Here is a 25,323-nt window from a genome sequence, read left to right as displayed (position 1 = left end):
CTGGAGTGGGTAGCCGATTTGCTTATCCTTCTGGATAGACATTAGCAAAAGTGTAAATTATAAGGAGATAATTTGAGTTCACTATAAGGAAGATCTTTTTCCTGTTTCATGGTACGTACATCTGTGAAGATCTGCCCTGGAAGGCATGGTGATTACCCCAGAAATACTTGAGCTCAGGCCCAGGGGCCATTGATCAGGCCTGCTGTACACAAAAGAGTCAGCAAACATTTTCTGTAAATATTTTTGGCTTTATGGGTCACATCATTGCCATTGCAACCACCGAACTCTGCCATTATCATGTAAGACAGCGTGTAAAGAGATAAGCTCAGCTGTGTTCTCGTAAAGCTTTATAAAAACGGCATGCTGACAGAGGAGGCAGGGGGCTTTATTGCTTAATGGGTACAGAGTTTCAGTCCGAGACGCTGAAAGAATTCTGAAGACCGATAGATAGTGGTGATGGTCACACAACACTGTGAATGTACTGATGCAGAACTGAACACTGAAAAATGGTTCAAATGGTAAATTTTATATCAAGTATTAAAAAGCCTCCAAAAGGAGTGGGCAGGATTTGGCACACTGGCCAGTAGAATTGGATTAGACATATGTGTTCTAAGGGAACACATTGCTGACCAGTTACAGTTTCATCTCTTTCTCAGAAGTCACTAGCCATCTATCAACGTCAGATGAAACCTTCTGGGGATGGCCCTGGGATGAGGGATCATTCAGGCCCTTTCCCTCTGTAAAAGCCTTCTGTGGACCTATTTGATTCGCTGCCTTCATTTTTGCATTTGAGACTTTCACACGTGTTAACATCTGCTGTTGCCTTAGTAAGCGTATCACCCAGGAATCCTGGTTTGAATGACTACTGGTTGCTCTTGTCTGAGTCCCTCTAGGAGATAGGTGGCGTGTGTCTGCTTGTGAGGCGGGACATGGAGGCCAGGACATCATAATGAAATGCTGAGAGAGTCTCTTTTATTTTATAGGATTTATTTGGGATCAAAGAATTTTTTCCACAGAGTACGTTTTTGAAGTGGCTGAGTACCCATATGTGCACTCATGTCATTCTGAAGGAGCTTTGCGGAAATGTCTTTTTTGTTCTGTGTGGATTTAATGAGAGAAATTTGAATATGGTATGTATGTTTACAATAACACTTGCTTTAAACTTTCAGAGGTTTTATTTTATCTGTGAATATGTGTCTTTGTGTTGGAGGATGTGGGAGAGGCAGGAGTGACCTCAGTCGAGCTCTCAAGAATCTCATTTCAGAGGCAAGAGAAGCCACCTTGGCAGGTGCCTGAAGCACCATCTGCGGCTAGCCTCTGGCCAGTGCTTGTTGGTTTCCTGCATTGCACCTGTGTGAAAACTATGCAATGAGGAGATTGCTCATCATCTAAATTCTGATATTTATATTTTTTAAGGAATTTTTTCTTTAAAATAATAGACACATTTAGCTGTGTTTAAATTTTGGAATGTCCACTGATACACAAACACCCATTTATATACATTTACTTATTTATTTTATAAAATGTAAACCCTTGGCCAGCAATGTGCTGATGTATGGTAATTACAAATTACATTTGTAATTTATTGAGTTATAGTTTGAAAATAAATTTTAAAATTCTGAAGTGAAGGCTCAAGGAAATTTTTAAGGGATGTTGATTTTTGTGATGAATAAAAAGCAGGGTGTGATTGTCATGGAAAACTTTGGAAATTCAGAAAAACATGCAGAAGAAAATAGAAATGACCAGTAATCTCAGCTGGTAAGCACCACGGCTGCAATGTTGCTGCATTTCCTTTGTGTGTGTGTGATTATGCATATTTTTATAGGATGTATTAATACTTGTGGTCAAAGAATTTTTTCCGGCTCTCAATCTCATGTATTTGAGGTTATGGCTCTGTAGTTTTTAATGCTTCCCAGTATAAACTGTGTTTAATATCAATGCCTCCTTCATGCTATTTTCATTCTTTATATCCACATATTTATTTTGCAGTCTAGAGTGGCTGTGTATGCAACACACAATCCTGCCGGAACTTCTGTGCAAAACATGATACACTGGCTCCAGGTAGGCATTTCAGGAGCGTGGTGGGAGGTTGTAGAAAATCAGCATTGGAAAGTTCTGTGCATTTTAAGAAACAGAAAGTCTGCTCACACATCTGGGCTGCCTGCCTTCCAGTGCCCTGGGCTCTTCTCACTGTGGCAGCGTTGTCCGTGTTATCCTTCCTTGGGGAGACTGCATTACATGCAAATTCACCAAATAGCTACTGAGGGCTCCCCTGGTGGCTCAGTGGTAAAGAATCCGCCTGCTGTTGCAGGAGACACAGGTTCGATCCCTGAGTTGGGAAGATCCCCTGGAGGAGGGCATGGCAACCCACTTCAGTATTCTTGCCTGGAGGATCCCCATGGACAGACAAGCCTGGTGGGCTACAGTCCACAGGGTCACAAAGAGTCAGACACGACTATGCAGCTAAGCACACGGAGCATTTCAGCATTAACCCATGAACACAGTGGAACATCAGTGGATGAACAGCTAAATCAATCATGGATATAAATGAGAGTCACTGAGTTTTAATATAGACTTTTGATTGAATGATCACATATCACAAAAATATGCATTTTATTCTAGAAAATGTATAAATTACATATGGCTCTAATAATAATGTTTCTCTTGTATCATTCTGTAATCCCACACGGAGAAAATGTGTACCCTGGGATATGAAATGTCTCTGCATTGTACTGTTTCTGGCTGCATGTCATTTCAAAAAGTAGTAAAGATATAGATAGAAATCATAATTATAGAAATAGATTGATTTATTTTCTTCTTACTCTTATAGCTTGATTTTTTTTCCCACCTGACAATATGTCAAGGACTTATTTCTACCTTGGGGCCTGTTTTTTCCCCCTTGTACAATTGTACATTTTTTTCCCCCAGATTCTTTTTAAATATAAAATAACTCACCATTTAAATACCAAACCAAGATGCAGGGGGTGTCTTGGATAGCAGTTTCCAAACATCTGGCAGTCACTGCCTGCATCAGAATCATGTGAGTTGCCTTTAAAAATACACTTTTTAATAAAATACTGTTTTTAAAAAGAAAGGGGGAGCAGGTTTGTTGTAGCGCTAGTGGATTAGCTGGGTTTACCAGCTAATCCACTCAGTGGTAAAGAATCCACCTGGCAGTGTGGGAGATGCAGGTTCGATCCCTGGGTTGGGAAGATCCCCTGGAGAAATGAATGGCAACCCACTGCAGTATTCTTGCCCAGAGAATCCCATGGACAGAGGAGCCTGATAGGCCACAGTGCATGGCGTAGCAAAGAGTCAGACACGACTGACCACACTTGCACGTTGGATTAACTACAGTCCAGGCTTTTGAACCTGCACTCATTTCACATCCTAGCAAGGTAATGCTCAAAATTCTTCAAGCTAGGCTTCATTAGTACATGAACCAAGAACTTCCAGATGTACAAGCTGGATTTAGAAAAGGCAGAAGAACCAGAGATCAAATTGCTAGCATCCACTGGATCATAGAAAAAGGAAGGGAGTTCCAGAAAAACATCTACTTCTACTTCATTGACTGCACTAAAGTGACTGTACACTGTGTGACTGTGTGAATCACAACAAACTGTGGAAAATTCTTCACGAGATGGAATACCAGACCACCTTAACTGCCTCCTGAGAAACCTGTACGCAGGTCAAGAGGCAACAGTTAGAATCGGACATGGAACAACAGACTGGTTCCAAATTGGGAAAGGAGTATGATAAGGCTGTATATTGTCACCCTGCTTATTTAACTTATATGCAGAGTATATCATGCGAATGCCAGATTGGATGAATCACAAGCTGAAATCAAGATTACTGGGAGAAATATCAACAACCTCAGACATGCAGATGATACCACTCTAATGGCAGAAGGTGAAGAGGAACTAAAGAGCCACTTGATGAAGGTGAAAGAAGAGAGTGAAAAAGCCGGCTTAAAACTCAGCTTTCAAAAAATTAAGATCCTGGCATCCAGTCCCATCACTTCGTGGCAAACAGATAGGGAAAAAGTGGAAGCAGTGGCAGATTTTATTTTCTTGGGCTCCAGAATCACTGTGGATGGTGACCACAGCTGCGAAATTAAGAGATGCTTGCTCCTTAGAAAAAAAGTTATGACTAACCTAGACAGCATATTAAAAAGCAGAGACATCACTTTGCTAACAATGGTCCATCTAGTCAAAATTATGATTTTTCCAGTAATCATGTACAGATGTGAGTTACATGGTCCAACTTCAGGCTGACTGCTGAAGAATTGATGCTTTGAACTGTGGTGCTGGAGAAGACTCTATAAGTCCCTTGGACAATGAGAAGATCAAGCCAGTCAATCGTAAAGAAAATCAACCCTGAATATTCATTGGAAGGACTAATGCTGAAGCTCCAATACTCTGGCCATCTGATGTGAAGAGCCAGTTCATTGAAAAAGACCCTGATGCTGGGAAAGATTGAGGGCAGGAGGAGAAGTGGCCGACAGAGGATAAAATGGTTGGATGGCATCACCAATTCAGTGGACTTGAGCTTGAACAAAGTCTGGGAGATAGTGAAGGACAGGGAACCCTGACATGCTGCTTTCCATGCGGTTGCAAAGAGTTGGACCTGACTTAATGACTGAACAATAACAACAATGCTTTAAAACACAAAGACTCCTGTGTTCCATCCCTAGAGATTCCAATTCATTCGGACTGGAGAGCCTAAACTTTTGTTTTTTAAAAACAACTTTATTGAGGTATAAGTGACATACAGTATTTAAAGTGTATAGTGTAGTCTGTTTTGCCATATACACCTGCAAATGTATCACCACAGTCAAGACAATCAACATCTCTCTCCCCCTCAGAGGCCCCTGTTAACACCCACTCCTGGAGCCTACTCAAACCCACATCCATTGAGTTGGTGATGCCATCCAACCATCTCGTCCTCTGTCATCCCCTTCTCCTGCCTTCAATCTTGCCCAGCATCAGGGTCTTTTCGCATGAGGTGGTCAAAGTATTGGAGTTTCAGCTTGAGCATCAGTCCTTCCAATGAATATTCAGGGTTGATTTCCTTTAGGATGGACTGCTTTTGGTGCCGGGTGGTGAGAATTTAAATATTGTTTAAAAATTCTGCCCATTAGATTCTACTATTCAACAGGATTTGGGACGCGTTGCTTCAGGACATTACTGGCACGTTCATGTCCCGGGAACCCTGGCTGTTGGGAGTGCCGTGGGTCACCTCCCCCTAGGCTTGTCCCTACAAACCAGGCAGGATGCTGTGTGAGGCTTTTATTGCCATGGTGACTATGAGGCCCAGTGCTAAGCATCAGTGACTCAGTGTGAGAGTCTGGCTTAGAAGAGAGGCATCTGCAAGGCAGGGAGCTCGGGACAGGCAGAAGAGCACACACTTACCTCTGAAGTAATGTCCTAAAACCTTCAAAAGTCCTCAGATGTTCACTGCTAGTATCCATTCAGGCCCCTGCTTTTCTCCTCAACCACATCTCTGTTTAGTCGGTGGTTTTCTTTGTATGCCCTGCCATCAACGTCTGCTGGTCTGCGTGAGCATTTTTACCCTCAACCCTAATGGACATTTTTCAGGAAGGCCCAGCTTCTGTCATCGCAGAGGTCAGTGCTCCTTGTGCAGAGGATGACTGAGCTGAGCTCAGAGCATATGCTGAGCCGTCCAGGCTCTGCACCCTTGTGTCTTACTCAGCACAGCACAGGGACCCCCAGCCCTGGCTTCTCAGAGCCCCTGGGAGTGGGGCGGCCAGGGCTGTCAGATTCCCCCATTTCCCCCCCAGGTTGGCATTCCTTCAGCCTTTCCTGCTGCACGCCTCCCCGTCCTCTGGGTTTGCCTGGAGCTCTTGGACGGGCTGTAAGCCAGGCTCCTGCTTTTGTCTAGCCCTTTTCTCAAACAGCTGGTGGGAGTCAGAAGCTGCTGGCTGTGGATACGAGCAGCACTCTCAGGTCACCTGGGGGGTGACCATGTGGTTTTAGGTCCTAAGTGCATTGGAATGTGCCCCAAGAGTCTTTCTGAAGTCCAGATTCCCTGCAGAAGGTGGCCCTACCCTTTTGCTCTTCTGCTCCCTGTGTCATCCCTTTGTCAAGAAGATAGTTGCTTTTTTTGGCCCTTAAAGGCCATTGTATTCATAGTACCTTTTGAAATGAATCTTTTGTTTAAGTAATTAGCATTTGCTGCTCAATAATTCTAAACGTAGTTCTTTACTGGATTTTACTATTTAGCTTAAAATCTTATCCTCTAGTATAAGCCTCACGTGTTGCAGATTTCTTCCAGAATCTCTAATCTCCTTGGTGGCTGTGCCCAGAGCCCAGGTCCTTGCTCCTGTTTGAAAAAGGCAGGTCCTAACATATCTTTTCAGTGCTATTCAGAAGTGTGTGTATTAGTTGCTAAGTCGTGTCCGACTCTTCGCAACCCAGTGGGCTGTAGCCCACCAGGCTCCTCTGTCCATGGCATTATCCAGGCCAGAATACTGGAGTGGGTAGCCTTTCCCTTCTCCAAGGGATCTTTCTGACCTAGGGATTGAACCCAGGTCTTCTGCATTGCAGGCAGATTCTTTACCATCTGAGCCACCCTGGAAGCCCTCAGAATTACTTAGGGCACTCTAAGATAACTTGGGTCTATCCAAGACTTGTTGGGAATCAGAATTCCTGAGGGTATGGCCCTGGGATCTGCTTTTTAATAAGTACCTTGTAAGATCTGATGTTCTCTATTGTTTGAAACCTGCTGCTTAAGAAATATACATTAGTTAGGCTCTTCAAAACACTGTAAGATACATTTAGTAATTCTTTATTACATATATATGTTCATTATGAAATTTTCAAAAATACGTGAGTACACAGAAGAAAATACATCCCCCTTATGTCTACCACCAATGATAACTACTACTAGTATTTGGGTATTATAGGGGAGGTATAATTTTTCCTTTACCCTCTTAGGGTTTCTGACTGGGACTGCTGTGGGACAGATTAACGGGAGTAAAGCATATGGATTTTTTTCTGTGTTCATGGGAGCCCTCACAAGAAAAATGAAGACCCAAAGAAGTAACTCTGCTGAAGTGCTAATATACTAGGTTGAACAAAGAGTAGCAGTTGTGGAAAAATAAAATATCTGAGGAGACTTACAGGATATGAGAGTGATTTTTACAAGGTCTGTTTGTGTCGATTCCCACAGCCTCCTCTCTCAGGCTCTGCTGTTGTGCACGCTTCTTCCCCCTGATGTAGGGAGGGCTTCATTCACATGCCGGTTTTGTTGTCTCCTTTTAGAAAGAAAAAGGAAGGTCAGTGTCCTCCTTGCATCTGCTGTTTTTCAAGTGCCTTTAACTCCAAATGATCATTATGCCAAAGCGACATGTTTTGAGTTGGCATGTCCTGAACTCTTTCAATGTAATCTTATAATTTTTTGGTATAGTTGTTTCCATTACAAAAGAAGAATGATGCTATGTGCACTTTTTAATTATTTTATTTTTATTGAATTAAGTAGCATTGTATTTCTTTAGGTACAGGCTAAGTTGCTGTATCAGAGACTCTAAAATATAGCAGCTAAATAGTTTTCTTCCTCAGAATCCAGTCCAGACATCAGTGGCCCATGATTGTGGAGTGGGAGGAATGACTGCTCCAGGAAGTCCTGCAGGGACCCGGTGCCCCCTGCAGTGTAGCTCACCATCTCCAGGGCACTGGCCTCTTCATCTGGTTGAAACTGGGTCACATTCATGGCAGTTTCAGCCCACAGGAAGGAAGCCCAGGAGGGATGTCGTTCCTACTCTGGCAGCTAGGTGCTTAGCAAAAAACCTAGAAATTTTATTACTGAAAGGAAGAAGGCAAGATTGGGTCCTGGGGGCACAAACAACAGTCTGTGCCATAGTCAAAAATACTTTTCCAGGTCAGTAACTACACTTAGAAATATTTGTAACTGAGAACAGCTTTTTATTGCTTGAATTTATTATTATTTTTATTATTACAATGATAGTGTTTTTTGGGCAATAAAACATCCTAGAATAAGTATTCTTGAATTAGAGATCTGTTCTTATACCTTAGGGAGATGAGTTTCTTAGGATATGGTCTTGGCAGACTTAATGATCAGAGGATAAGTATATCTTTAAGACTTGTAGATATTACAATGGCACCCCACTCCAGTACTCTTGCCTGGAAAATCCCATGGACGGAGGAGCCTGGTAGGCTGCAGTCCATGGGGTCGCTAGGAGTCGGATACGACTGAGTGACTTCACTTTCACTTTTCACTTTCATGCATTGGAGAAGGAAATGGCAACCCACTCTTGCCTGGAGAATCCCAGGGACGGGGGAGCCTGGTGGGCTGCCATCTCTGGGGTCGCACAGAGTCGGACACGACTGAAGTGACTTAGCAGCAGCATGGTACTTTAGAAAGGTTGACCCTGAGTATAACCATAGTGCTGTTCAGTTTTATTTTCTGATCTTTCTCCACTTAATATTGTTTATAAACAGTTTTCTCTTTCTATTTTATTATATATCCATTCACAACAGTGGCATACTATGTGTATATTGCAATATGATATATTTAACTAAGTATCTGTCATTGAATGTTAGCTTATTAATAGATTTTTGTTGCTATAAATAATCTTCACATTTCCCATCTTCTGAAATGCCCTTTCAAGACGTATGTGAGGAAGGGACAGACTGATGTCTGTCTCCAGGGGCAGAACAACTTGCATTCGTATATTTTCACTGACAATTAGATTGGGGAACAGATGTACTAACGAGTGCTGTAAATTCATGTCTTATTCTGCTTGTTAAATGTGCTTCAGATATTAATATCTGTCATTTGTGATGACAAAAGCAGATGCTAAATGTTTCCCCTGTAGTACCTCATCTCACATTGTTTTCTGTTGCGTGAAACAGTAGAATTTTATGCAGTTGATAAGAGCTGAAAACTTCTCCTGGGGTTTCCCTGGTGGCTCAGATGGTGAAGAACCTGCGTGTAATGCAGGAGACCCAGGTTCAATTCCTGGGTCAGGAAGATCCCTTGCAGAAGGGAATGGCTACCCATTCCAGTATTCTCATAAATCAAAAGCAGTTTGGCAAAAATATCTAGATTTTTTCCATTTACTATTTGGAGAAGGAAATGGCAACCCACTCCAGTGTTCTTGCCTGGAGAATCCCAGGGACGGCGGAGCCCAGCGGGCTGCCGTCTATGGGGTCGCACAGAGTCAGACACGACTGAAGCGACTTAGCAGCAGCCGCAGCAGGCGCCACCCTCTGGCCAAAACGTGAACAGTTTCCAATTCATTTAGTTCACCCATTTCGAATTTGTTTCTCCACATGTTTTTAATTGGGGGATCTAGAGGAAGTATGAATTTGCATTATTTCAAAATTTATGAATAAGTGACTTTTTATTAATATTTTTATATCATGCTCTTCAAAATAAGCATACATTTAAATTTCATATACAGCATCATTTCATGGCTCCAGTATCCTCAAGTGGTTAGAAATGTTCTGGTGTGCAGTACAGTTTGGTGATTATACTGGTACTGGTACTCAAGAAAAATATTAAATAAAATTATTAAAATGTTAAGTAATATGACTAATCAAATAGAATGGATATAGGAAATATGATGGAAATTGTATGTAATTATATATAAATATATTAACATATTAATATAAGTATATCGTGTTAATATTAGGCTATATATGTTTGCTAATACAATTAATATATTTACATACTAATATAAATATATTTACCCATATATTGCTAAGTTGCTTCAGTCGTGTCCGACTCTGTGCAACCCCATAGACGGCAGTCCACCAGGCTCCGCCTTCCCTGGGACTCTCCAGGCAAAAACACTGGAGTGGTTTGCCGTTTCCTTCTCCAGTGCATGAAAGTGGAAAGTGAAAAGTGAAAATGAAGTCACTCAGTCATGTCTGACCTTCAGCGACCCCATGGACTGCAGCCCACCAGGCTCTCCCGTCCATGGGACTTTCCAGGCAAGAGTACTAGAGTGGGGTGCCATTGCCTTCTGCGATTACCCATATAAATATACATTAATCATGTATAAATGTATATTAATCTATATATTATTTGTAATATGTATTCCTTTCCCAAGTAAGATAGTTAACACTTTAGAAAAGTTTAAGATTCAAATTTCAGTAAGAACATCATCATAAAGTTTATCCAGTGGATGCACTGTTGATCCAGTATCGTTTACAGCACATAGGAGTAGCTGCTTTATTGTGTCATGTAATAGCTACTTTCCAATCATACAGTGCGAAACTGAGTCATTTAGGAATGGAGAAAAAAATAATGCCATTTTATTTTAAATCACTTTGGAAATGAAGAGTGAACTGGGTTTCAGTATAAACTTGGGAGTTGGTGATGGACAGGGAAGCCTGGCATGCTGTAGTCCATGGGGTCGCAGAGTCGGACACGACTGAGCGACTGAACTGAACTAATAAATTTGGTATCTGGGAAGGTGGCTAACTCTTGCAACCTATGATGTTAAATCAAATTTATGTGTTAGATAACTCTCCCCTGCCCCCAATTGTCTTCTATCTAGGTTGTTAAATTGCACAAGTTTCAAGCCTTTGACTGGGGAAGCAGTGCCAAAAATTATTTTCATTACAACCAGGTAAAGTCTTCAAAGTTTTTAGAATTTAAATGGGCCCTGAAAACTCATCAGAGAAGCCAGCCTGAGTTATGAGAATTCTGGCTGGGCTCAGGTGCTGGGGAAATGTCCAGGAGGGTTGACTAGGTAGCCTTTGTTTTGCCCTGGTCAATTCTGGAACAGCCTAAGCTTCCTGGTTCATTCTTTGGACATTGTCCTCTCTCTGGCTCTGTATGTGCAACTCTTTCTCATATGTCATGGGTAGTGATCAGGCACAGATATTAGAGTCAGACAAACCTAGGATTGGTAGCTGGTGGGGGTGGGGGTGGGGGTGGTGGGGGTGGGTATTTGGCCACATTACATTGCCTAAACCTTTTCTTCCATATACAAATAAATTGACCTTTTTTTTTGAGTGCTAAGGAGTCTAAAGTGTGAGGCCCTATGCCCATGTTTTCCTTATTTAATTCTCAGAATATCCGTGTGACATAGATGTCATTATTATTATTAAAGCGGAAGAAACTGAGACTTAGAGAATTTCTGTGACTGTGTCACACCCCAGAGGGAGGAGAGGTTTGGGGTATGACTCCAAAACCCCTTCCCAACCACTTGGTTTGGTTTTGCAGCTTGGCATCAACCACCTGGGAGAACGATGCCTTCCTCTCAGGGATGTTACCAGCACAGGGTAACAATTCGATAGCCAGCAGTCATTATAGTATTCTTTTTTTCTGGGTTAGTCTTCTTGTTTGTTCTGGCAGTAGTTAAAAAGTAACCTGAGAGCAGTTTTCAAAATTTGGTCTTTTATTCTTGGATCAGATTTTCTAGGCAGTGTTTTCAGGGGATTGCATTTTTGTCAATGAAAACAACAGAGACAGAGCCTCCTGTGGGTTTTCATTACAGAGTATCCCTCCCCTTTACAATGTGAAAGACATGCTGGTGCGGACTGCTGTCTGGAGCGGAGGTCGGGACTGGCTCGCAGACGACAAGGACGTCGTCCTCTTACAGATGCAGATCTCCAACCTGGTGTACCACAAGCGCATCCCTGAGTGGGAGCATCTTGACTTCATCTGGGGCTTGGATGCCCCTTGGAAACTCTATAATGAAATTATAAATCTAATGAGGAAGTACCAGTGAGCGTCAGACTGGAGACATTTACTGTCAAGTCGTGTTAAGTGTGTTTGCTTAATTTCTCTAAAATACTCGTTTTCCTTTCCCAGGCCTTTTATATTTTTATAACCAAGGAAATTATGCTGTTGAAGATGCCTGATTCTCTCCAGTTAGGATCAGAAATGCATTTGCTTTTTTCATTTAATCATGGCCGAATACAAAGCTGGTGCCTCAACCAGTCCTAAAAATGACACTGATTCATAAATGATCATGACCATTCCATTTATCCTTACTATTTAGAATGTACTATATTGCCTTTTTACTCTCAACACAGGACACATTGACACATGTTGGAATTTTCAAGATGCCTTGTTCATCAGTAAATAATCTGACACAGACTTGAAAGAAGCTCAGTAAATAAGTACCCAGTTCTTACCTGCTTGCCTTAAAGGGCTCTCGGTCGAATGGCCTTGTATTTAGAGACCTAAATGACACCTCCTCATGTTCTCATGTAGTAGGTAGGAAATCAACTTCAGTGACACCTCAGCAGTGCTGGTTATAATGATCCTATGATGAATTTTATCAAGCCTAATTGTGAGAGCTGCTATTTAGCAAATATTTAAATTGCTCAGACTGAGGGAAATAATTTCCTGGAGTCTTCAAAAATAAATTACATTCATAAAAAAAATACATTCATCAACAACAACAACCACTATACTTTAAGTAACTTGACTGGTAGAGCTAACCACCGATATGCATGAACTTTTCATTGTGTGGCAGGCCATAAAGCCACTTGTTTCAGAAGAAGAGTCCTATGAAGACACGATAGCACTATTTTTCCTGAAATTGCAGTGTTCACTTCACTAGCTGCTGGAGCCTGGCGATGGCATGTGTAGAGCAGAAGCCCTGATGCCACTCAGGTGGAGTGCCCTACTTCATTTTCACACAGAAGAAGTGTGAATGTGAACTTGGTTGTTTTCAGTAAAGCTCAGGGGTTGTTTTTTTCTTTTGTATGTGTCCAGATTTTGCATACTCCTGATTCGCATCCCTAGTCGGGACACCCGCATTCACCTGCTTTTCTCGCAGCCCCGTTTCCTTGCACTGCTCTCAGATGAACAGTGGCAATTGCTCTGGTTTTCTGATAGAGTTGCTTTGCGATAATAAACAATACTTGGTATTGGTTAATCTGTGCAGACAACGTAAGACTGCTTTATAACATTCAAGTGATCTTATTTAAACTTGTCAATAAAACTCAGCCTCCCAGGCCTGAAGCATTGTGTGCAGGTGTGAGTTCGCCTTTATTTGATAGTCATTCTGGACTTCCTTCTTTCAGCAGGATTTATGTTTTCTTTCTTGTCTTTCTCCCCGCTCCTCCTTACTCCTTGTAAACCTCATTGATACTGCCCGTGGACCTTTGGTCCTTTCCCATAGGGAGGAGAGTGGTCTTAAACCTAAGGAGTGGGGGGATGGTTTGGGAATCTTCAGGGTCTGCTGAGCGAGGCTGTGAGCGGAGACTAAACCCTGATTAACCCCGTCTGCAGGTAGTGGCTGCAGACGGGACCCTAGATTCAAGCTCTGTCCATCAACCGCTCTCCTTAAACAAATGAAGCAACCGAAGCTAGTAGAGGCAAGGTCACAGGGCTCCCAAAACATAGATTTGGGGGTCTAATGTGATCTCTCCCACTACTCTGTGAGCTTTAAGATCTATCTTACTCACCTTTGTATACCTAGGACCTAACACAAAGCCTGGAATATTTGTGAGTCAATAAATATATGTGGACTGACAGAATGTGTGAAAAGTGGCAGACTTTGTCATTGAGCTGAATGAAATTAGATGCACAAGTAACTCCTGGGAGAGTCTGAAGTGGAATCTGATTTTTCATGGCAACTAAAGTAAAATTGTACAGAAAAGAGTAAAATTGTGCTAGATGGGAAGGATATATGACCCCAGGAGGATGACACTCTTCCTGCTGGTCTTATGTTCCCCTAAAGAAAGAACACTTCTTTCTCCTTTGACCAAGGCAAACTGGTTTGCCAACCAGGTAGAAGATCCTTAAGTATAGGGCCAGAAATAGCATGACTGTTTTTGTTGTTTCCCACCAGTAGTGAGAGAGAGCTGGCCAGAGAATGGCTTCCGGGTTTTAGGTGACTTGGTTTCCCTTCTTTGGTTGCTATCATGGAGTCTCCCTCAGATGCCCTGGTGAACTCGTGGGGAGTAACTCTGCTACTCCCCAGAACATGGGAGTGAAGGAACAGGGCCTAAGTTCTATAGAATCCACCTTTTATCATTTTGCTCTTCACCTCCTTGCCAAAGTTTTCTTTGGGGATTTTTCATCAGTACATGGGCCAAGCCAGAGGTGGAGATGTTGCACGGTGGTTCTTATTACAGCTGAGTTTACCAGGGTCGCTAACCCCCCAGGCCACAGACCAGTACTACCTGTGGCCTGTTAGGAACCTGGCCACACAGCAGAGGTGAGCATTGGTGAGGGAGCCGAAACCTCATCTGTAATTATAGCTGTTTCCCACCACTCGCATTACCGGCTGAGCTCCACCTCCTGTCAAATCTCCTGTCAAAGCTCCAATGGGACTATGAACCGTGCATGCGAGCGATCTAGGTTGCGTCACTCCTGTGAGAATCTAATGCCTGCTGCTGATCTGAGGTGGAGCCGGGGCGGTGATGCTAATGCTGGAGGGGGCGGCTGCCACTATCTCCCATCACCCCCAGATTGGACTGTCTAGTCGCAGGAAAACAAGTTCAGGGCTCCCACTGACTCTGTGTTATGGTGAGTTGTATCTTTGATTATGTATCACAATGTAATAATACTAGAAATAAAACGCACAATAAATGAAAGGCGTTTGAATCATCCTGAAACCACCCCCCCACCCCCAGTCTATGGAAAAAATGATCTTCCAGAAAACCAGTCCGCAGTGCCAGAAAGGTTGGGGGCCACAGGGCATTTGCCTTTGTTGTCGGCCTCTTCCTCCTGATGTGGTCGTGTAGGCTCTTGTATCCTTACAGCCCTACTGTATTCATGTAGCTTGTTTCACCGTTGGCTGACAGTACAGAACAATGTTGGACCTTGTGCCTTGAGAAGTCCTGTAATAGGTTGGGAGGAGTTCTGACTCTGTTGTTTTCCACTGTGTTTGATACATGTTTTTTTGAGCAGAACACAAAGATCTCCAGAGACCTCTAGGGCAAGGAGAAGACTAGTTAGTATTCTGTCAGCTTGGAACTCCAAGATCTTGTGTGTGCTTGGGCAAAGCCCATGAGCATGTGCGTGAAGTCACAATTGAGAATCAAGTCATTTTTTTTTTCATTCGCCATAAGGGGGCACTCTTGGCTTTGCTTCCTCACCTTTTCTGGACTAGACTGAGAACTTTGTGGATTTAGGAGCCAGTTGTTAATTTGAGGACTGGTTAAACCAACCATGTCTGTGGTCATTTCTATCCAAGATTACAACTAATTCTTGCCTAAAGCATAATATATGAAAAATGTTCTCAAAGAATAACTGAGTCCCAGATGGGACATAAAAATGAAAATCTGCCTAATAGTTAAGAGTGGTCAGAGACTCAGATAGGAGGGAGGAAGTGGGGAAGGTTTGAATGGAGGCGCTACACTTAATAAGACTGTTGACATTATCTTCAAGCAATGATTATTTTGTGTTTGTGGGTATGAAAGGTGTTAACTTGTTAAATGTAAACATTTAAAATACCCTATAATTGTAACTCATTTTTTTTTAATATATGGAGAGATTTTCAAAATGTGACCCCTGAAAGAAATCAGGTTATAATAATACTGATTTTTAAGAAGTTTCTTCCTAATTCTTTCAAGAGTATTTATTGAGTATTTATTCTACTGTGCAAGTTTCAAGGCCTGTTTCAAACTAAGCAAGTAAAAGTTTTTCTCTGTCAACTTGTTTTAATAGTATTACAACAAATTCTTTGTATTTTACCCTGTGCCTTCCTGGGTTTTGAAGCCTTCTCATAAGGCTTTCGGAGAAGGCAATGGCACCCCACTCCAGTACTCTTGCCTGGAAAATCCCATGGACAGAGGGCCTGGTGGGCTGCAGTCCATGGGGTCGCACAGAGTTGGACACGACTGAAGCGACTTAGCAGCAGCAGCAGCAGCAGCCTAAGGCTTTGATCTTTACAACAACCCATTTGATGGGGGAGGGACAGTGGTATGCCTCTTAAAGGAGATGGTTTTATATGCTTTTATATTTCAAGCAGGTTGATGAGAATTCCAGCAATCTCAGTAGAAGCACTCATGTACACATGACACAGATGGATTGAAATATAAAGTGTTTAAAACTAAATACACATTAGCATCTATGTCGAATAGGGTGTCAAGGAATCTCTTGGGGGAGTTAACACTGCCCACCCCCTGCCGTGTCCATCATTGGCATACCCTACTGTTTGGGTGCTGGTAATTAAACTGTTTGGTTTTTGGAGTCTTTTGTAAACTGCCCTATAAATGCATCGTCCATGTCCCACTCCACAACTAAACTCCTCCTGTAGAGGTGTCAATCTTGCAACTGACACTGATAGGGTTCTGCTCTCAGTTTGGCTGTAACCTCCTATTGAACCCTGGCTGGTCTTCACTTTTCTGAGACTGAGTCTTCATTTTTACAATGCTGCTGCTGCTGCTAAGTCACTTCAGTCGTGTCCGACTCTGTGCGACCCCACAGACGGCAGCCCACCAGGCTCCCCCGTCCCTGGGATTCTCCAGGCAAGAACACTGGAGTGGGTTGCCATTTCCTTCTCCAATGCATGAAAGTGAAAAGGGAAAGTGAAGTTGCTCAGTCGTGTCCAACTCTTCGCGGCCCCATGGACTGCAGCCCACCAGGCTCCTCCATCCATGGGATTTTCCAGGCAAGAGTACTAGAGTGGGGTGCCATTGCCTTCTCCACAATGAGGGGTTAGATTGTGATCTTTATCTTCCCCTTCTATAAATTTTATGGATTACCACTGTAAGATGTTACAACATGTCTCATTTCTGATATCTAAGAATAATCATTTCAGTTTCATAGTTGCCAAGACAGTCTTACCTAATTTTGGAAAGAAAAAAAATCATAAAGGTCACTCATAAAAAGAAACTGTGTCATTGGTAAAAGGTTTTTCCAATTACATGTTCTATATTTTCTGTGAGATGGTGCTTTATACAGTCTTGTGGTGAGTTGGTACCAATCAGCTTTAAGATTGTGTTAAATATGTACACACCTAGTGGGTGTATGCTCAGCAAAGTGATATGATCTCTAGGATAGCTAGGGAAGAAAGAATTCCTATCCTCCAGTCCTGTCACAAAGACCATGCCAAGATAAAAATACACAGGAAATCAAAACTAAGTAGGGAAGCAGAAGAAATAATGTGGCCAAAATCGTAATACCATCAGTTCAGTTCAGTTCAGTTGCTCAGTCATGTCCGACTCTTTGTGACCCCATGAATTGCAGCACGCCAGGCCTCCCTGTCCATCACCAACTCCCGGAGTTCACTCAAACTCACGTCCATCGAGTCAGTGATGCCATCCAGCCATCTCATCCTCTGTCGTCCCCTTCTCCTCCTGCCCGCAATCCCTTCCAGCATCAGAGTCTTTTTCAATGAGTCAACTCTTCGCATGAGGTGCCCAAAGTACTGGAGTTTCAGCTTTAGCATCACTCCTTCCAAAGAACATCCAGGACTGATCTCCTTTAGACTGGACTGGTTGGATCTCCTTGCAGTCCAAGGGACTGTTAAGAGTCTTCTCCAACACCACAGTTCAAAAGCAGCAATTCTTCGGCGCTCAGCTTTCTTCACAGTCCAACTCTCACATCCACATGACCACTGGAAAAACCATAACCTTGACTAGACAGACCTTTGTTGGCAAAGTAATGTCTCTGCTTTTGAATATGCTATCTAGGTTGGTTATAACTTTCCTTCCAAGGAGTAAGCGTCTTTTAATTTCATGGCTGCAGTCACCATCTGCAGTGATTTTGGAGCCCCAAAAAATAGTCTGACACTGTTTCCACTGTTTCCCCATCTATTTTCCATGAAATGATGGGACCAGATGCCATGATATTCGTTTTCTGAATGTTGAGCTTTAAGCCAACTTTTTCACTCTCCTCTTTCACTTTCATCAAGAGGCTTTTGAGTTCCTCTTCACTTTCTGCCATAAGGGTGGTGTCATCTGCATATCTGAGGTTATTGATATTTCTCCCGGCAATCTTGATTCCAGCTTGTGCTTCTTCCAGCCCAGCATTTCTCATGATGTACTCTACATATAAATTAAATAAGCAGGGTGACAATATACAGCCTTGACGTACTCCTTTTCCTATTTGGAACCAGTCTGTTGTTCCATGTCCAGTTCTAATTGTTGCTTCCTGACCTGCATATAGGTTTCTCAAGAGGCAGGTCAGCTGGTCTGGTATTCCCATCTCTCTCAGAATTTTCCACAGTTTATTGTGATCCACACAGTCAAAGGCTTTGGCATAGACAATAAAGCAGAAAGAGATGTTTTCTACAACTCTCTTGCTTTATCGATGACCCAGCAGATGTTGGCAATTTGATCTCTGGTTCCTCTGCCTTTTCTAAATCCTGCTTGAACATCTGGAAGTTCACGGTTCATGTATTGCTGAAGCCTGGCTTGGAGAATTTTGAGCATTCCTTTACTAGCGTGTGAGATGAGTGCAATTGTGTGGTAGTTTGAGCATTCTTTGGCATTGCCTTTCTTTGGGATTGGAATGAAAACTGACCTTTTCCAGTCCTGTGGCCACTGCTAAGTTTTCCAAATTTGCTGGCATATTGAGTGCAGCACTTTCACAGCATCATCTTTCAGGATTTGAAAGAGCTCAATGGAATTCCATCACCTCCACTAGCTTTATTCATAGTGATGTTTTCTAAGGCCCACTTACTTCACATTCCAGGATGTCTGGCTCTAGGTCAGTGATCACACCATCGTGATTATCTTGGTCATGAAGATCTTTTTTGTACAGTTCTTCTGTGTATTCTTGCCATCTCTTGTTAATATCTTCTGCTTCTGTTAGGTCCATATCATTTCTGTCCTTTATTGAGCCCATCTTTGCATGATATGTTCCTTTGGTATCTGTAATTTTATTGAAGAGGTCCCTAGTCTTTCCCATTCTGTTGTTTTCCTCTATTTCTTTGCATTGATCACTGAAGAAGGCTTTCTTATCTCTTCTTGCTATTCTTTGGAACTCTACATTCAGATGCTTATATCTTTCCTTTTCTCCTTTGCTTTTTGCTTCCTTCTTTTCACAGTTATTTGTAAGGCCTCCCCAGACAGCCATTTTGCTTTTTTGCATTTCTTTTCCCTGGGGATGGTCTTGATCCCTGTCTCCTGTACAATGTCACGAACCTCAGTCCATAGTTCCTCAGGCACTGTATCCAAGGTAAGGAGCAGCAGCTGTGGTTTGCTGGAGCAACCGTGAAGAGATACCCCATGTCCAAAGTAAGAACAACCTAAGTAAGATGGTAGGTGTTGCAAGAGGCCATCAGAAGGCAGACACACTGAAACCCTAATCACAGAAAACTAGTCAATCTGATCACATGGACCACAGCCTTGTCTAACTCAATGAAACTAAGCCATGCCATGTGGGGCCACCCAGGATGGGCAGGTCATGGTGGAGAGGTCTGACAGAATGTGGTCCACTGGAGAAGGGAATGGCAAACCACTTCAGTATTCTTGCCTTGAGAACCCCAGGAACAGTATGAAAAGGCAAAATGATAGGATACTGAAAGAGGAACTCCCCAGGTCAGTAGGTGCCCAATATGCTACTGGAGATCAGTGGAGAAATAACTCCAGAAAGAATGAAGGGATGGAGCCAAAGCAAAATCAATACCGAGTTGTGGATGTGACTGGTGATAGAAGCAAGGTCTGATGCTGTAAAGAGCAATATTGCATAGGGACTTGGAATGTCAGGTCCATGAATCAAGGCAAATTGGAAGTGGTCAAAAAGGAGATGGCAAGAGTGAACGTTGACATTATAGGAATTAGCAAACTAAAATGGACTGGAATGGGTGAATTTAACTCAGATGACCATTATATCACCCTGTGGGCAGGAATCCCTCAGAAGAAATGGAGTAACCATCATGGTCAACAAAAGAGTCCGAAATGCAGTACTTTGATGCAATATCAAAAACGACATAATGATCTCTGTTCATTTCCAAGGCAAGCCATTCAATATCACAGTAATCCAAGTCTATGCCCCGACCAGTAACACTGAAGAAGCTGAAGTTGAACGGTTCTATGAAGACCTACAAGATCTTTTAGAACTAACACCCAAAAAAGATGTCCTTTTCATTATAGGGGACTGGAATGCAAAAGTAGGATGTCAAGAAATACCTGCAGTAACAGGCAAATTTGGCCTTGGAACACGGAATGAAGCAGGGCAAAGGCTAATAGAGTTTTGCCAAGAGAACGCTCTGGTGATAGAAAATACCCTCTTCCAACAACACAAGAGAAGACTCTACACATGGGCATCACCAGATGGTCAACACCGAAATCAGATTGATTATATTCTTTGCAGCCAAAGATGGAGAAGCTCTATACAGTCAGCAAAAACAAGACCGGGAGCTGACTGTGACTCAGATCATGAGCTCCTTATTGCCAAATTCAGACTTAAATTGAAGAAAGCAGGGAAAACCACTAGACCACTCAGGAATGACCTAAATCAAATCCCTTATGATTAATACTATCAGACTTCAGGAAATACCTCTTTCTATGGAAAACCATCCCAGTAAGTAAATAGACCTAAATGACACCAACCAGTGCCCCAGAAAAAAATGATTCCTTTTTAACACTTAAAGCCAATATATTCTAAAATGAGCATTGAGCCCACAAATATCTTTTGAACCTCATTACGTGCAAGGTATAATGCTTGACATCGCTGAAAAAACATCCTAGGAGATGGACTCTGTGCCCTAAAAAGACTTATTCATCTAGCAGGTAATTAAAGACATTTTGTGTAAATTAGAAGTGTTTAAAGGTACATGTTTAGGAAAGGTATATGCCAGTTTAGGAAATGGCACTACTTAAGAGTAAATAGGGCTCAATTTTATTTGCGTCAGTTGAATGATACTAGTCAAAATGTTGTGCATACCTTTTCAGCATCCTCCATGACACAGAGTGGACAACTGATGAGAATTTAACTGACCGCTTTCCCTGAGACAACTACATTTGTTTACAGGAGGACTTGGGCCGCTTTGTGGGCTGGAAAGGCAGAGAAGCTGGTAGCTGTTCTTCAAAGTGCTGCAAGTTAGAGGGGAGAGCCTGGGCCAAGCAGGCTGAAGCTGTGGCTTCCAGGTCTTGCTGCTCAGCATTTTACAAAGCATATTCTAACAGGTTTAGGGATAGAGGGACAGAAAAACCGAGTAAGGAAAAGAACAGGTTGGTCAAGGCTGGGGGCTCAAAGGAGGCAGTCCTGATAGCAATCTAATAGTGAAGTCCAAATTAAGCCACCCACTTAAAAAAATCTGTGAGAGAATCCAAAGCATTCTAGCATAAAGCTGAAACCACAAAAGAACAGCATGTGCTAAACTGAAAGTTGAAGGTTGACTTAATTATTGTAGATGGCAAATGTGAGTGATATTTTGCTTCTGAGCAGAACTCATTTGTAAGTCTGAGACTTACATATTGATATATTATTATATATTATGATTTGAACTATTATATATCATTCATTTCTAGGCCCATATATTGGTCTGTATTTTTGTTGTACTTATTATTTCCTTGTAGTATAACATATGGCTTTATATCTTTTATTTCTTGTTATATGACTTTGATTTTAATTGCAAGCTTCCTCACTTGCTCCTTAGGTAAAACGTAGAGTACGCATTTAAAATAATAGGTGTTTCATTCTGTAACTGGGCTCCAGGCACTATATTTTCACTTCTGTTAAGATTATGGCAAAAATAATCTTGGCAGCTGGCAAACCCAGCTCTTCCAAGGACTGCATTTAATCACTTCAAGTAAAACACTTAGCTAATGTCTAGCATACAGTACACGGTAACTTTAACAATAGTATTACTATTTTCTCATTTAATGTCTAGCAGACATTACACAGTAATTTTAATAATATTATTATTACTATTTTCTCATTTAATGTCTAGCAGACATTACAGGGTAACTTTAACAACATCATTATTACTATTTTCTCACTTAATGCTTGCAGTAGCCTCATGAGATGGGTATGATTGTTATTTCCCTTTGGAAAGGGGGGTTAAGATAAAGCAGAACTACCTGGAGCGAGGCGCTGGTCCCAACCTCATAGACACAAGAAGGGACAAAGCTAGGATTAGGAGTGACCCCTGGCTTCAGTTTCCATCTCAAACTTCTACCCTCTAGACGTCTCTTTCGTCAGGCCCCCGGGTCAAACGCGGAGGTTGCTCTTCTTGCAAGGCCTGGGGTCATACACACCCCACCCCGCTCCCGGCCCAGCCATGACCCATCTGAGCTCTCCTAATACCGACTTTCTCAGGCTCAATCCCGGCCAGTTGACCACTGCTGATGGCGGAGAAACGCAGAGGTGGGGGTGGCCTCGCCGCTGGGCTCGCAGCACCAGGGATGGTTTGAGGGATGGCGGGGTCAAGGACGTGGGGGCAAGTTGGCGTCGCGGAGCCAGCAAAGGGAAGGGCTAGGAGGGCGCGATATCATCTGTTCAATCAACAGCCTCCCCGTAGGCTTCAGGGAACGCAAAAATATTCCCTTTTCCCCTCAAAGTGGGTGGTTTACTGATTGTACTGCTTTCATCCCAAATGAGATGCAGCGGCTTTTAGCCAAATTTGGATGGGCAGGCTCTGGATATTAAATCCAGCCCTTGACTTTTTTTTTTTTCTCGGTAACGCGAAGGCTAAAAGTCGCTGTCCCCTCTCTCGCCGCAGTATCTCCCGGTTCCCGTCGCTGCTTTGGGCGACTCGGGCGCACCGCGAAGGGAAGACCCTCCGGCCAGGTTTTGGGGGGCTCCTCCGAGGGAGTCTGCGTGCGGTAGGGTCTGGAGCTTTCCGCGAGCCCACCCGGGAAAGATACGGGAACTGGAGGAGGTTCCCGACCCGTTACCCTTCCCGGCTGATTTCCTGCTCAGATCGCCACGGCTCGCGGCCAGCGACCTGCGCGGTTCCATTTAAGAAAGGTTAGTTTGCGGATCGCTGCTAGTTAGATCAATAGAGCGCGCCAGCAGATAGAAAAGTTCCGAAATAGGAAAGGTATGTCGCTTTTTAAAGATTTTTTTAAAATGCAGCCACATTTGTGTCTTTATTAAAACACACAGACGCAATTTAATGTATGTATTAAAAACACAAGTACTTCTGACTTGATTGCAAAGGAGCTGTTTCTGGTGATGATGGAAATAATCTCTCTTGTTTGGGGATGGTGATAACCCATAAACTGAGTTGTCAAAACTCGTAGAAACTCTGCACTGAAGCTCTGTGCATTGTATCGTATATAAATTGTACGTCCCTTAAAACATCAGAACGTAATCCTGTAGGCATAGAAATTACTACGTGTCATTGCGTAATTGCATATCTGAATGCCGTTGAACGCAGCTGTACTTGAGTATTTTTAGCAACTAAGCGCAATTCTGTTGGATTTTTTATCTTTGCAAGCTCCGCGAAGACGGGAAAGGGAGGAAAAACGGCGGCTGACATCACGGGGGGCGGGTCGAAAGCCCTAAGAAAAGCCTTAGGACCGGAGCAGCCGCGCCGCCACAGCCTCACCATGAACAGCCACAACCGCTCCGAGCTCCACGTCCTCTGCAGCTCTGGCCAGCTGTTCCTGCAACCCCTCTGGGACCGCCTGAGGACCTGGGACGCTCTCATTCAGTCGCCCTTCTTTCCTGTCTTCTTCTCCATCACCACCTACGTGAGCTTCTGCCTGCCCTTCGTGGTGCTGGACGTGCTGTGCCCCTGGGTGCCCACGCTGCGGCGCTACAAGATCCACCCGGACTTCTCGCCCACTGCGCGGCAGCTGCTGCCCTGCCTGGGGCAGACGCTCTACCAGCACGTGGTGTTCGTGTTCCCCATGACGCTGCTGCACTGGGCTGTCAGCCCAGCTCTCCTGCCCGCCGAAGCCCCCGAACTGTTCCAGCTGGTGAGCCACGTGGTGCTCTGCCTGCTGCTCTTTGACACCGAGTTCTTCGTGTGGCATCTGCTGCATCACAAGGTGCCCTGGCTGTACCGGACCTTCCACAAGATGCACCATCAGAATTCGTCCCCGTTCGCGCTGGCCACGCAGTACATGAGCGTCGGGGAGCTCTTTTCCTTGGGTTTCTTTGACACGGTGAACGTCTTGCTGCTCCAGTGCCACCCTCTCACCGCCCTGACCTTCCACGTGGTCAACATCTGGCTGTCGGTGGAGGACCACTCCGGCTACGACTTCCCCTGGTCCACGCACAGACTGGTACCTTTCGGGTGGTTTGGGGGTGTGGCGCACCACGACCTGCATCACTCCCAGTTTAACTGCAACTTTGCGCCTTACTTCACACACTGGGACAAAATATTGGGAACTCTGAGGTCTGCTCACGCCAAGTAATGTGCACGCACCCCTCCCGGCATAGAGTGTGCTGCGGTGAGGTGTGGGTGCACCTCAGACCCGGGACATTTCACACTTGAATCAGGAGAGACACACTTGAGGTGGACTTGAGGTGGTTTTATTGTTTCTTTTTCCCATGGGTAACTTATTATCTGCTAGAAACTTACAGAGAAAATCTGATGTGTTTTTCTCAATCTAATAAGGTAATTTATTGTAATGTTTGTATATCAACGGTTGTATTCTTGATGTGGAATTCTAACTCACTTCAATAGCCTTGATTTCTGGGTATAAAGTACCCAAAATCACTGGCATATGTAAATAATCTCTAAAAAGATTTGTTTGTAGAACGAGGAATTTTACTATGTTTGAAGGTGTCCTAGAACTAGGCTAAAAGAATATATTTTTATGGAGCATCTGATCTCTGTAAAAATGAAGTGTGGTCCTGCTGGGCAGTGACTCAGATTATTGTACTTAAAAAAAAATATTTTTGTAGACTTGTATATTTATATTGAAATAAATGTTATTTGTGCTTGAAAAAGAGTAAAGCACCTAACTTCAACAAGTACTGGCTTCTGTCATTTTCACTAGTAGTTTGGCTGATAAAAACTGGAATGGAAGAGAGCAGTGGGATGGTAGAGGCTCACGAGTCTGCATCAGCCCAGCTGTGGAAAGAGAGGAGTCCGGTGGTGATGGAACTTGAAGGAAAGATGGCCGTAGGAGAAGGGATCTGTGTGTTGGTCTTGGTCTAGAGATTTCACAGAGGGGAAAACACCGTTGTTGTGGGTGTGTTTCAGCTGATTTCTGCATAACAGGGAACTAATGCGACTTACTCTATAAAATTTTACAGAGAGTAAATTTAAAAAGTTTTTGCTGTCTGTAAAATTTTACAGCGAGATTAACACTGGGTCACCATGTCATTATTTGGGGAGAAGGGCTGTCTTGGGGGATAAATAGAATTAGTAAAGTCCTTTGCTTTGCAAAACTGTTAAGTGTCTGCTTTAAAGGGGCTCCAGGTGGCGCAGTGGTAAAAAAAAAATCCTCTTGCCAAGGCAGGACTTGCAGGTTCTATCCCTGGGTAAGGAAGATGGCTTCAAGTAGGAAATGA

The 25,323-nt window shown here is 43.2% G+C and overlaps 2 protein-coding genes across 4 annotated transcripts in view; both read left to right on the top strand.

The window, feature by feature from the left end:
• Positions 1-12,977, top strand: part of LIPA (lipase A, lysosomal acid type) — a 41,117-nt gene extending 28,140 nt beyond the window's left edge. Inside the window, exons 7-10 of one of the 2 annotated variants that reach the window (XM_055560260.1) lie at positions 984-1,130; positions 1,990-2,061; positions 10,547-10,618; positions 11,492-12,977. In XM_055560260.1, coding sequence (XP_055416235.1) covers positions 984-1,130; positions 1,990-2,061; positions 10,547-10,618; positions 11,492-11,725 — 525 coding nt within the window. In that variant the 3' untranslated portion in view covers positions 11,726-12,977. Of the gene's footprint in view, positions 1-983; positions 1,131-1,989; positions 2,062-2,311; positions 2,795-10,546; positions 10,619-11,491 lie in introns of those variants that run through there. The other variant, XM_055560261.1, reaches the window with a different exon arrangement.
• A 9,583-nt stretch (positions 12,978-22,560) lies between these two features.
• CH25H (cholesterol 25-hydroxylase) lies at positions 22,561-24,769 on the top strand. 2 transcript variants are annotated; one of them, XM_055560021.1, is made up of 2 exons: positions 22,561-22,821; positions 23,294-24,769. In XM_055560021.1, the coding sequence occupies exon 2, from the start codon at positions 23,406-23,408 to the stop codon at positions 24,216-24,218; it is 813 nt and encodes a 270-aa protein (XP_055415996.1). In that variant the 5' UTR covers positions 22,561-22,821; positions 23,294-23,405; the 3' UTR covers positions 24,219-24,769. The 2 variants fall into 2 exon arrangements, with proteins under 2 accessions (XP_055415996.1, XP_055415994.1); XM_055560019.1 differs by having other exon boundaries at positions 22,561-22,894.
• The last annotated feature ends 554 nt before the right edge of the window (positions 24,770-25,323 follow it).

Source organism: Bubalus kerabau, chromosome 22 (genome assembly GCF_029407905.1).
Source record: "Bubalus kerabau isolate K-KA32 ecotype Philippines breed swamp buffalo chromosome 22, PCC_UOA_SB_1v2, whole genome shotgun sequence".
NCBI classification, from domain to species: domain Eukaryota; kingdom Metazoa; phylum Chordata; class Mammalia; order Artiodactyla; family Bovidae; genus Bubalus; species Bubalus kerabau.
This window is presented reverse-complemented; position numbering and strand designations above follow the sequence as displayed.

What these genes read in the sequence shown, in the direction of transcription:
- CH25H (XM_055560021.1), top strand. Translation starts at nt 23,406, where the DNA reads ATGAACAGCCACAACCGCTCCGAGCTCCACGTCCTCTGCAGCTCTGGC.